Below are 12,214 nucleotides of genomic sequence, written 5' to 3' on the forward strand. Positions count from 1 at the left end.
TCTAGAACATTGAAAGGAATGTATAAAGGCTGCCAAAAAACTCTTACCTAGCCATATCATTTAGCTCAATGCAGGAAATATGAGCCATTATCTATCTAACCGTCCATCCATTAAATTGAACTCCATCACTGCAGGCCCTGTGTGCTCTGATGTTGGCTACGGACTTGATGAGCCCTTCACACAAGAGGGGGAATATTGAGATGGAACACCTTTCTCTTGATAAATCAAAAAGTTAAGTAGTGACACATTCATTTTCCACCACATATAGGACACCGTGAAAAGTCCTGCGGCCTAATTAGCTGACCGGTGGTTTGCTAGCAGAGCCTGCAAGCTGAGTTATTCCTTGACTGTGCAATTCCCTTTTTAAATTCCATATTTTTTTTTAATTCTCACAACCACTACAAGGCTTTGGCATTTATGATGATATACTGTAGCTGCTCTTCAATTGAGCTGTCTCAAACTTTAAAAAAAATTATCTCCGGCTTTGCAAATATCCAAAGCAGGTTTTCATGTGGTTTTAAAGTTCTGTATTTCCTGCACGTGAAAAATGTCAATGCCAATCCACGCTGAAGAAAAATAATAACATGTAAAGCAAAAATAAAATCCATGTGTGTGTGTGTCATCGTCACTCATGTTTATGGTGTTGTGTTAATATGCAGACTTACCGAGAGCAGGCTCAGCACAGTCTTTGTACTGTTCGGGCGTGCAGTAAGAAGCATCACCTGTGAATAGATTGAGTGATACCAATTAGAAGTTAGGTCAATGTCAGTGTGAAACCCTTTAAAAACCTTCCAATAAGCTTTTACAAAAATATTATAAAACTCAGTTAAGAAACAACTTCATTTACTGTGAAGAACGTTTGACCGGACTGTATGGGCGAGGCCATATTAAAAACGTGCCCGTGGCAACAGTCATTGGGCTAATAGAAAATGTGAGCTGAGAACTGCGTTATTGGTTCGAAATACTTATTGTGTAATAAGAACCAGAGCATAGCCCGCCTCATCTAAACTGAATTTCTGTACAGTTTATTTAATTTAAATTAAAATATCTTTATGCTTACTATCATGCAACTAACTTCCCAAATGACATCGTTAGAAGGATTTTGTCTATTTGTGTTTACAGGGGCTTTAAGACATGATGCTATTGAAAGACTGTGGAAACTCTAGTTGGAGGAATCTAAAAACAATAAGTGAACCGCAGCACATTTCTTCTGCCAGTCAAATAATCCCAGGGCTTTTTATAAAATCCCACACCTTGTCCACTATTGACTTGTCACGTCAATACGAGGCCTCTCTCAATGCAGTTTAATCTCACTTTCTATGGCTTTCTCACGACTATGGCCTTGATTGCTTACCGGGCATGTGCACCATCCTGCAGTTGCAGTTCTCCACAATGTAGCGTGTTTCACAGTCGATTCTGCAGGCGGTTACACTGTAGACCTGGAAGAAGCCCGACTCCAGGGCCTTCCACTCGCACTCTCCCCACGGAGGAGGCAGGTAGGTCAGCTACAGGTGAGAGAGAGGAGCCTGGGGTTAGTTTGTGTTCACCAAATTAAATTATAGTCTTATACCACATAGAATTAAATGTCATATCTTTTAAAACCATTTGCGTCTTTCTTAAAGAATGGAGGAAAACCAATAGGGACAAAATGAGCTTTGAATTCTTTAGTAAGTGCATGGATTTATTGACTTTCATGTCACATCTTTCTCAGTGGTACAGTAATCTGCTGCAAGCACTGTTCAGAATCACAGCAATCTCAGCTGTAGTTTATACATGTATAATGTCTCATAACAGCCCGCAACCACATACAATATAAACTAATGCTATCTTTTATGGATTGAAAAAAAAAATTGTGATACCTTTCAGGACTTTAAGGGGAACTGAATTCAATACTTTCAGAAATCCTGCACACACACACACACACACACACACACACACACACACACACACACACACACACACACACACACACACACACACACACACACACACACACACACACACACACACACACACACACACACACACATAAAGAGAGTACAATCCATGGATCAAGTCCAAAATGTGAACAGATCCTGATAGCGCAGCTCTCCAAGATGCGATGCTTTTTTGTCCTTGAAATGCGGCCAGCACAGTGAAGCAGAAGAGCCTCACAACAAACCAGGCGGTGCGGAAAAACAATTCAACAGATAGCCCAGGACTCAGCTGGAGAAATCCCACAACAACCGGCGATTGGAAGCAACAAAAAAAAAACTCACAAATGTTTTTCTCCTCCTGCTCCTGAGGCCGGGGACAGCAGATGAAGAATGAGGGACATGGCGGCCCAGCAGTGTGGAGGCCCATCTGGTCCACAACACAGACGGAGTGCTCTATACTGCGATCCCTGTATACATCACTCACTCCCCTCTGTTCCCTAGTTCCACTCATTGTCATCCCAATGCATCCCAAGTGGTGCCTGCAACCTCTGCCAAAAGAGCAATTTTTTTCTTTTTTGGATGGAGGCAAAACACAGGATCCTGCCAGGTGAAATTTGGCTTCAGTTTGCTTGTTAGTGCTGACAGAATTTGAAACCCTGCCTCTCCCATCATGAAATGTTGTATCTCTGCTTCTAGGGGAGTTTGAGGGCTTTAGGTCTGCTGATGCAATCATTAAAAAAAAAACACGTCGGAAAATAAATTCACTCGCAAACCAAACAGAAATCTAGCATGCTGGATATTATAGCGTCCAGAAGCCTCCTCTGGCTATATTTGTGGGAATGGCTATAATGTCTTTAGTGGCATTTTCTGATAATTAAACATGTTCACCCTCATGCCAGCAGCAAGTGAAAGCAATGGATACTGACATCCAGGCACCATTAATTTTATTAAAGGTCGTAAGAATGGCGCTTCTCAGCAAACCTTAACCTTTAAAATCACCTTCATTCCTCAGCTAATCTTCCCTTGTGGCCCAAGAAGAGTCAGCTGTGGCTTATCCAAGATCTGATTATTTCTCTATAATCAGATAATCCTATAGGTGCTTAATATCACTTTTCACTGTGTTGAGACCTGTTGACTTGATTATGGTCCATCTCATAAAAAAGCAAGGCCTGTTATTAATCATTGTTCCATTCCTCTGATATACATGGGGCACTGCTTTAATAAGAATTGAAAATTCCGTCAGCAAGGGACATTAGCCAGGTTTCCATCTAAATGTGAAGCAACTCTTTTGAAAGTTTGCAAGAAAAAGAAATAGAAAATAATGGGAATTTGTGCAGTCCATGAAGTGAATGGAACGGATAAACTACAAATAGTTTTGTCAAAAGATGGCGGTATGGACAACATATTGTAACATGGTTAAAACTAGAGTAGATGTTACAAACAGGAAAACAAACATGGAGGTAGGTTTTGGAGGAATTACAATTCAATTGGGCAAGTTGTCATTGTCCTTTCAGTGAAGTTAGTATTCGCCATGTTTACTGCTTTCTGGGAGATGAAGACAATACAGAGATTATGATGCATGTAGAGTCAGCAAGGGCAATGCGATGACCAAACAGCTGATCAGTTACGCCAAGTACAATGTTTGCTAGAACTTATTCAGCAGATGTGTTTCAATCTCTCATTCTGTGCATTAACTTGTTCGCACAATTCAAAAACCACCTCAAGCCAGCGTAAAAACCTTTTTCAGAACTCAAGGATTTTTTTGGGGGGAATTTAGGCATTTCCATCACCCTTTTCCTGATACGGTAATTCAAAATGCACATAAAAGCATGGTGATGGAAACCTAGCTATTGTTTAAAAAAATTGGACTTGAAAACATGATGGGCTTAAAAAGATGAATGCGTCAATCCTGGTTGGGTAAAGCTGAAAAGGAAAACCTTAAAATGCAGAGAAGCAAGTCACAAACTTCCAGAAAGTTCCCTCTTGGGTCCCACCCCCTCCCTCTTTCTTTTCTGGCAACAGAGCCAAACTGAAATACAAAGACCCTGAGCTTGAATCAAGAGGCAGCAAAGGAAAAATTGGTATAAAATTTTATTCCTCAGGAAGAATGACTTTTTTATAACCAAGGGGCCCACCTTAACCTTTTAGCTGCAGTCAAAAGCCCACAGTAGTGCAATTTCTATGTCTGGGGAGCTTAAATTTAAAATTGCCTTCTTGGTGTGTGTGTGTGTGTGTGTGTGTGTGTGTGTGTGTGTGTGTGTGTGTGTGTGTGTGTGTGTGATTCAGCCTGCACTGAAGACTGTGTTATTGCCTTTGATCTGGGAACAATATTATTATCCAAAATCAGTTAATTTACAGGCTTTGTCAAAGTCGTTTCGTTTGTTTTTTATCCAAAATAAAAAAAGATCTACTAATCACCAGAGTGTTTTTTTTCTAAATGATCAAAATGAGGCTCCATCCCAAATCTTCGCCCCAGACACTACCCAATCATCATTACCGAGATTGTTTTTGGATGCATTTGAAAGTGCCCTCCCCCTCCTGGCTGGTTCCCACAGGAGATGAAGCTTGAAGAGACAGGTGGGAACATCTCACAGCAGGAGGGCTCTTCCAAGACTTCTGCTACAAAGTGCAGCTCCGCATTAATTAGCCAAAGCTACATTTGCTGTGTTCCCCACTGTGCGGGCTTGTGGAGAAGAGGGCAGTGTTAAGCTGCAGGAGGACAGAGGAGAGGAGTGCCTGTCTTCCACCTGCCAGTCACAGAACTGGGCTGACAGATGGGCGGAGACAGAAGCCCAAGGAGGCTCATTACCCAGAAGGCCTAACCACCCCTGGATAGATCTCCTCTTCTCCTTACTGCGTATACCGCTGAGAGGTTAGCTCAGTATCAAGACACCGCAACACTAAGCTAGAAAGTACTGAGGGGAGCTTTTAAGTATATAGACCTCAAACTGTTATCATTTGAAATTTCATCAGCACATATGCAAACCAAATGCACCATGATGAAACGTCTGCACTCAGAGAGAGTTTCCAAGGAGAAAACACCTTCACTAACATCCCCTGTTTCCCGAACGGTACTAAATCAAAAAATATTTTGCTTCACCATCGTCATATTACCATTATTAATCTTAGATAGTCACTTATAAATGCATTACTTCATCTTGATGCATCTTTTGGTCTCTCTTTCGCTCACTTCCAAAATGAATGCACCTGTCGCCAACATGACTAAACACTACCGCTTTTATCCAAAGGTGCAGCTAGAATCGACAAAAAATAAAAGTTCCTCGTAGCCACTTTAAACTTTGTGATAGAGGAACATGATATCTCTAATTTAACCCGAAGTCAAATGTTTAGTTGTGCACACCTTTTGAAGACTTCTGGATAATTATTTGAATCTATTTAAGTTTTAGTTAGATAACTTCAGAGGGAAATACATTAAATACAATAATGCATCTCGACATGTAATGATCTTTCCCCCCCCCCCCCCCCAACTGCTGTCACACCAGCTGTCAGTGAAAAAAGCTGACTGCATCACAATTACTTGATACAAAATGATTACATGATTAGTTGGACTCTGGATTTAACCCACATCTCCACAAGTTTTTATAGCAACTTTCAGCTCATTGGCCTCTGTTTACAGTCCCCAACTGTTCTGTTTGGGTTCAGTATTAGCTCTCATAGTTTTGGTTTTGCAGTTGCTATCTGCAGTGAAAAAGCCCTAAAACCAACTGTACACAACCTGCTTAGCAGCAAACAGTGGGAAAACAAAATTAAAAACCAGCTAGTGCAACATAATGGTGCATTTAGTGGCTTAAGATCCAGATATGTAATGGTTTATTGCACCACACTTTCCTCAGGGAGCCAAAAAACACAACTGATTAATGCAAATGTTGCTCCGTATTTACTGGATGAGTAAATAGGCAACTGTTTGCTTGCGAGTTACCCATATCAACTTTAATGGTGTCAGTGTTATGTTCACAGTTTGTTTTTTCTCTGCCTCCAAGTGACCAAGAAAAATCATTGATATGCCGGACAGAGAGCCCATTAAAAAACTAACAGTGAAATGAATTTATCTTGACAGAAATCTGTCTGCTCAAACTCCCCCTGTTGAGCCAGACAGAACATATTTAAAAGCTTCACTTGGAGGCACACGCAGGTAGCCAGACAAAGACAAATGAGGACACATATAGACAATAAAATCTTCTGTGAATGACACAACTAATAATCTTGGTAAAATGCTTTCCAAAAGTGACACAAGTGAGAGGAGTCACGATGTAACGTCATTCAGCTCCGCAGTTTAAAGACCCTCACTGAAGCGTGTTCAATTCAACAGGATGGAAAAGAGACGAAGTGAAACGCAACTTTCTGAAGTAGGAGCCATGGTGACAAGGGCTATTTAAATCAAACGCCTTAGGATGTATTTATATCCTGGTGCTGCAGCCTGTATTATTGTTGGTCTGTGTGATGAAACAAAGCTTTGGTGTGATTGAGAGGGGCTGAGTTCAAGTGAACCATCTCTCTAGCAGCAACGTCATGGCCACTGACAAGAGGGGGAAGTTATCAGTCAACAATCACCAAGAGACCACAGAGGCCAATCAGAGGTCCAGAGGGTAATGGGATACACACGCCGCTACAAACAGATCCAGTCACACACAAACATAAGCACACAATCCCATCACGTAAGTTCTTCATCATATGCCACTTTTCCATTTCTTGGTACCAGCTCTTCTCTACTTGCCTTTTATTGGTTTTTCCACTATGTAAAAGAACCGGGTACCTACTTCTTTGGTACCTACTCCATTAAGGTATCAATTCAATCCATATTCAATCTATAACAGGTACAAAACATTGATTGATCAGCGATGGTTGCGCCATCAATAGGCGACCCAGTATTTGTTCAACCTTGTTTAAAAAATGGCACAAGTTGTTCTGTTCTTCACCTTGATATCCGACAAGACAATTGAGTCTACCAGTAAAGCCCCTATCTCACTGGGCTGCGACTGTTTGAGACCAGTTGGAGACACAAAATTGCGAAAAAAATATGCCAATTTGCGACAATTTTCACTTGCAGTCTCACTGAGTTGCTACTTACGACACGTTTGCGAATGTCCTTGCCGGGTGGTCGCATTTATGTCTCACGAACGTCTGGCGAGTGTTGCACGAACGGAATGTCAGTCTCATTTTTGTCTCAAAGCAGTCGCAATTTAGTTTCATATGTCGCCAAACACTCGCCAAACCCTCGCAAAGTTGTCTCACACTTCTCGCACTTTCTGACTCGCGCAGACTAAATTGAGAAGGGTTTGCGACGCGTGCGACACACCTGCGACGACTCTGAGACAATTTTGAGACTGATTTGTCGCACACTTTTTTTGAACATGTTCAAAATTCATGCGACAAGACTGCGCGGCTCTGCGACTCATGCGAGGAAATTGAGACCTCCGCGAACATTTGGAGACAGTTTAGAGACTCGTTTGCGAATACATTCTCCAACTTGTCGCAAATAGTCGCAGCCCAGTGAGATAGGGGCTTCACTACCCAGAGATGACAGTGCACATAGGCATGTTGGTTAACATTAGATGATGAAAAAATTAAACAATAAGCCTACTGTGACATGACACGTTTTTTTCCTGAATGATGAAGGAACAATAAGAAACGCATAGTGACTAATTTAAGCTGCAAACGTCTCTATGCAGACCAGCTACAGAAAGGCGGTACTATCATGGGTACTATCTTGTGATGTAAAACAACCTTCAGAAGAGTAACTGATACCAACGGAGAGTACAGTACAGTAGAGTAGAGCCGGTACAATGTAATAGAAAAACCGACTATTGAGTCATACAGAAAATGTACTAAAATAGAAATGTTCAAAAAACTATTAACAATGTATCAGCGTATAGGGGGACCTACCCTCTGCTCCTGTGTGGCTACAAAAGTCTGGAAGCCGGGGGCCACGCCGAAGCCCAGCTCGTGAACAAACGGGGGCTCCGCCTGGCTGTGGATCTGCACCCGCACGCCTGCCTCGAAGGCTGTGTCCTCTGGAAAGGAAAGACAGATGGAAACACCATGTTAGCCGATTTATTCAGTATATAAACAAACTGAAATGAGCAAAAAAAAGGCTGGAAAAACTTTTTGGACTGCTTCAGATAAACTGCTTAGGGAATAGAGGAGAACAAAAAGCAGTTTACAGTCAACAGATGCTTCTGGAGAGACACAACAAATAATTTCCTTTTTAGTGGATAAATTCGGGGCTGTCGACTACAGAGCAGAGGGCTTTTAAGATTGTCTTTATCACACACTCTCAGAGACGTGCGGCCGTCTTTGCCTTGACATCAAACACAGGTAGAGGAGCAGGAGGCACACTGCTGACTCCATAGATGAAAGGACCTTCATCCTGCCATTCAGAGACCACTTATATATATATATATATGATTTTATTCAGGACACATGAAGATCCATAGTACAATGTATAAAAAATAGAGTCAATACATAAATAACAACAAAAAGCACACCAATGCATGCAGATTAAAAAGAAATAAAATAAAAATAAAATAAGAGATCAGCATACAACACTTGCAGTATACAAAGATGCCCTCCAATGTCTCCAGAGTGTGGATGAGAACCTGACAGAGCTGAGCCCAGGCTTGGCCAATGCCTGAATAATACTGTTTTGTGATGCTGTCACTCTACATATAAAACGATACATCAAATTCCTAATTAAAGCATGACAGGTAGGCACACCAACATTTACAAACATTTGACTGGCACTAGACCATCTCGGTATTCTGAGAAGTATCCGCATTCCGTCATTATACGCCACAGTTAGTTTTTTCATATTGCTTTTTCTGTAAGCACGCCACAAATGGGCAGTATATAGCGGGGTACAGAATGCTCTAAATAGCGCAACCTTTACAGCAGTAGAACACATGTTAAATTTACGTGCAAGCATATTAGCTTGACCATACATCTTACGACACTGTCTTTTAATGTCTTTATCATCTGACAAATCATTAACAAAATGGTGGCCTAAATACTTCACATCATCACATACTTTAAGAGCAGTACCAGATAAAAAGAAATCAGGAAATACCAATTTCCTGTCTTCTTTGCCTCTGACAATCATAATATTGCTTTTATTTGCATTATATCGAATATCAAAATCCACACCGTATTGGGAACAAACCTTCAAAAGTTGTTGTAAGCCAGCACTATATGGGCAAAATATAACCAAATCATGGTGATTAATGAGGATATTGCCAATCACACATCCTGTATTGCATGCATTCAACTGCTGTGACAATTTGTCCATATACACATTAAAAAGAAAAGGAGATAGGATTCCACCTTGGCGTACACCGTTACCAACATAGAAAGGTTCTGACACAGAATCCCCCCATTTCACCTGCATAGACTGATGATCGTACCAGTAGACTAAGATTCTAATAATGACTTTAGGCACTCCTCTATGATGCAACTTTTGTAGGCACACACAAAGAAAGTCAAACCACACACGTACACACACGCGCACACACACACGCACACACACACACACACACACACACACACACACACACACACACACACACACACACACACACACACACACACACACACACACACACACACACACACACACACACACACACACACACACACACACACACACACACACACACACACACACACACACACACACACACACACACACACTCACATCAATGGGCAAGGACGAAGAGAGCCAATACATTTATGGGAAATAGAGAGAGTGGTCTTTATAGAAATCAATAACATTTTCCCTCCATGTCCTCACATCCAAAGGGGTGCTACTGGACATTCAATGAAGGCATTAGCCCTGCCAGCCTATTAGCCAGGCACCTTGAGGTGTTCTGCGACCAAGACATCAGTGCCTTGAAGAGTGGCCAGCCTCACAAATCGACACACACACACACACATACACACGCTTTTCTCCTTTGAGGGGCCTGCATATTTGTTTTTGCCCAATTGTGGGGTCCACCCCTTCCAGAGGTTCTACACCTCTATAAAAAAAATCAGGCAATATGAAGAGAAGTTCCTTATCCCAAATATCACTTAAATTGAACAGAATTCTGTGGTGCCTTTAAGCGTGCACACACAGCACCACACCCTGCTCACTCATACACTCATCAATCAAAAATCTGCAGTGACTGATTTGGCAACAGCTTGGATGGATTCACACTAAGGAATAAATGAAGGTATCCAACATGCTTGAGGCGTGTTTAAAAGAGTATAAAATAAATGTTGGCTGTTTGAGAGAGATAATCAGAGTCTGTTTGTGTGTGTGTCTGTTTGTGTGTGGAGTGTCCTGTAAAATAAGTGTGTCATGTTCGTTTTAACAACAACCATGCTATTCAACTATATGTATTTATAATAATTGTTGGACTAATGCACCATTAGCAGCCACATCACAGCTATATCTTAACATAATTACCCTCTGTTGTCTTATCAAAAACACATAAAAGAACCTTACTGTTGTACTGGGTGACACTTTCCTAAATTACCAAACACTTAACTGTGTTAACAAGGAACCGTATCCCTGAGTTTGCACAGTGATGTCTGCACACAAAAGGAAAACATACACCGTAAATAAATTAGCTGTTCATTGTTATAAAGTAATATGTCCACCACTGTTGTACATTTTTCAACTGAAGCTCTTGCTTTAATGCAGATATCCCCAATGCTAATATATTGAATGCATTTGCTATATATTTGATTTGAGCTCAGAACTTATCAGAATCAGAAAAAGCAGAGAACGGTCTGAACATGACCTCAAGCAGAGGCATGTCATTTTCTAAGCCATTGTCAAGATCTACTCAATATAGCTGCTGCTTTTAAAGGTTCCTAGAGCTCATTCAAAGCTGGGAACAACTGCTTTTAGCTATAGTGCCCCCACCTCTTGGAATGCCCTTCAGAGCAACTTCAATATGACCATTCTCCCCACTTTTTCTTCTTTTAAATCTATGATTTCTGATTTTCACCATCACCACTGCATTTGTTTTAACTGAATTAATTTTTTAAGCTCTTTTATTGTAATTCTTTATTTATTTTGATCTTTTTTATCTTGCTAGGATTTTGTGTTTCTCTGTTTTATTCTGTCACTCTGTTGTTATTGTTGTTGTTGTGTTTGTTGTGCGCTCGTCGGCGTTGTAAATGAGGGGAACCTCAATGCCTTTCGAGTTTGTTTAAATAAAGGTTTTCATTCATTCATTCACATGTGGCTTTCAAGGCGAACAAAAAAAACTATTATGTTGTGAAAACCTACCATTACCAAAAATTATTCTGAAACTGTAATGGACTGTAATTCTTGATCAGAACAACTCGACATATTATAGCACACGGACAAGAAGAGAAATGTCAAGACCAAACTCAACTGAGGGCCGGGAGCAAAGATCAGTACTTTAGAGAAATCCTCTAGAGACTTGATCTGAGCCCCAAGTTGGGCCGGGTCAAATATATATTCTGTCCTTTCTGACCGAGTAGGACATTATTCAATTGTCATGGGTCTCAGGTCAGAGTGTCAGTACCTGAGTGGATCTGCTACCAGATAGGATGACAAGGTGTCCCATAATCATTACAGGAAATAAAAAAATGCTTTTTTGGGTGACCATAGTTTGATAGGAATAGTCCTGTAAAGAATTAATGAAGAGGAGCTTGAGAGAGAATTTAAGACCATGCTTACCCTCTCAACTAAACTGGAATGTCCAAATGTCGGCTTTCGTGAGCTGAAAAAAAGTGCACTTAAAGCCACTACGAGTAACATGGCACGTTGGCGTCCCCTTTGGACAAAAGCGGTAGTATTTTTACGACGCCCGCTGTCGCAAAGCTGTTTTCTAGCTCGTGCCAGGCGCGCGAGTGTGAACTGAGAAGGGAGCAATATAGTGCATGTCCGTGTGTTGAAAGTGTGAGGACTCTTTTCGGCTCCGTGAGAGTGGTTTTGACACTGCATCAACTAATGCCAGTCACTGCCACACACACCTGATTGCAATGAGTTGATGCAGCAGTGTCACCTAACTACTCTCTCTCTCTCACGGAGCTGAAAGATTACGTGTCCGACTCCTCACAGAAAGCGAATGAACGAGAGACGGCAGTTAGTAGCCTATGGACCACGATGAGGTAATGTGTTTATGTTGTTGTAAATAATGACTATTTCAGATAATGGTTATCTGATGATGGTGAAGCAAAGCAAACTTTGTGTTAGTACCAACCGCTCATTCATTTAGGAGTAAACACTGCAGTCTAGTTTCGCTCTCGTGAAATTGTATACACGT

The 12,214-nt window shown here is 41.2% G+C and overlaps 1 protein-coding gene across 2 annotated transcripts in view; it reads right to left on the reverse strand.

Annotated features, from left to right (window-relative positions):
- asic2 (acid-sensing (proton-gated) ion channel 2) overlaps positions 1-12,214 on the reverse strand; it is a gene marked incomplete at its 5' end in the record, with an annotated part of 343,558 nt that overhangs the window by 12,809 nt on the left and 318,535 nt on the right. For both annotated transcript variants that reach the window (XM_080043280.1, XM_080043279.1), the window contains 3 exons: positions 666-722; positions 1,355-1,505; positions 7,821-7,948. In XM_080043280.1, the coding sequence (XP_079899406.1) occupies positions 666-722; positions 1,355-1,505; positions 7,821-7,948 (336 nt within the window). The remainder of the gene's footprint in view (positions 1-665; positions 723-1,354; positions 1,506-7,820; positions 7,949-12,214) is intronic.

Source organism: Ammodytes marinus (assembly GCF_949987685.1).
Source record: "Ammodytes marinus genome assembly, chromosome: 16".
Lineage (NCBI taxonomy): Eukaryota > Metazoa > Chordata > Actinopteri > Uranoscopiformes > Ammodytidae > Ammodytes > Ammodytes marinus.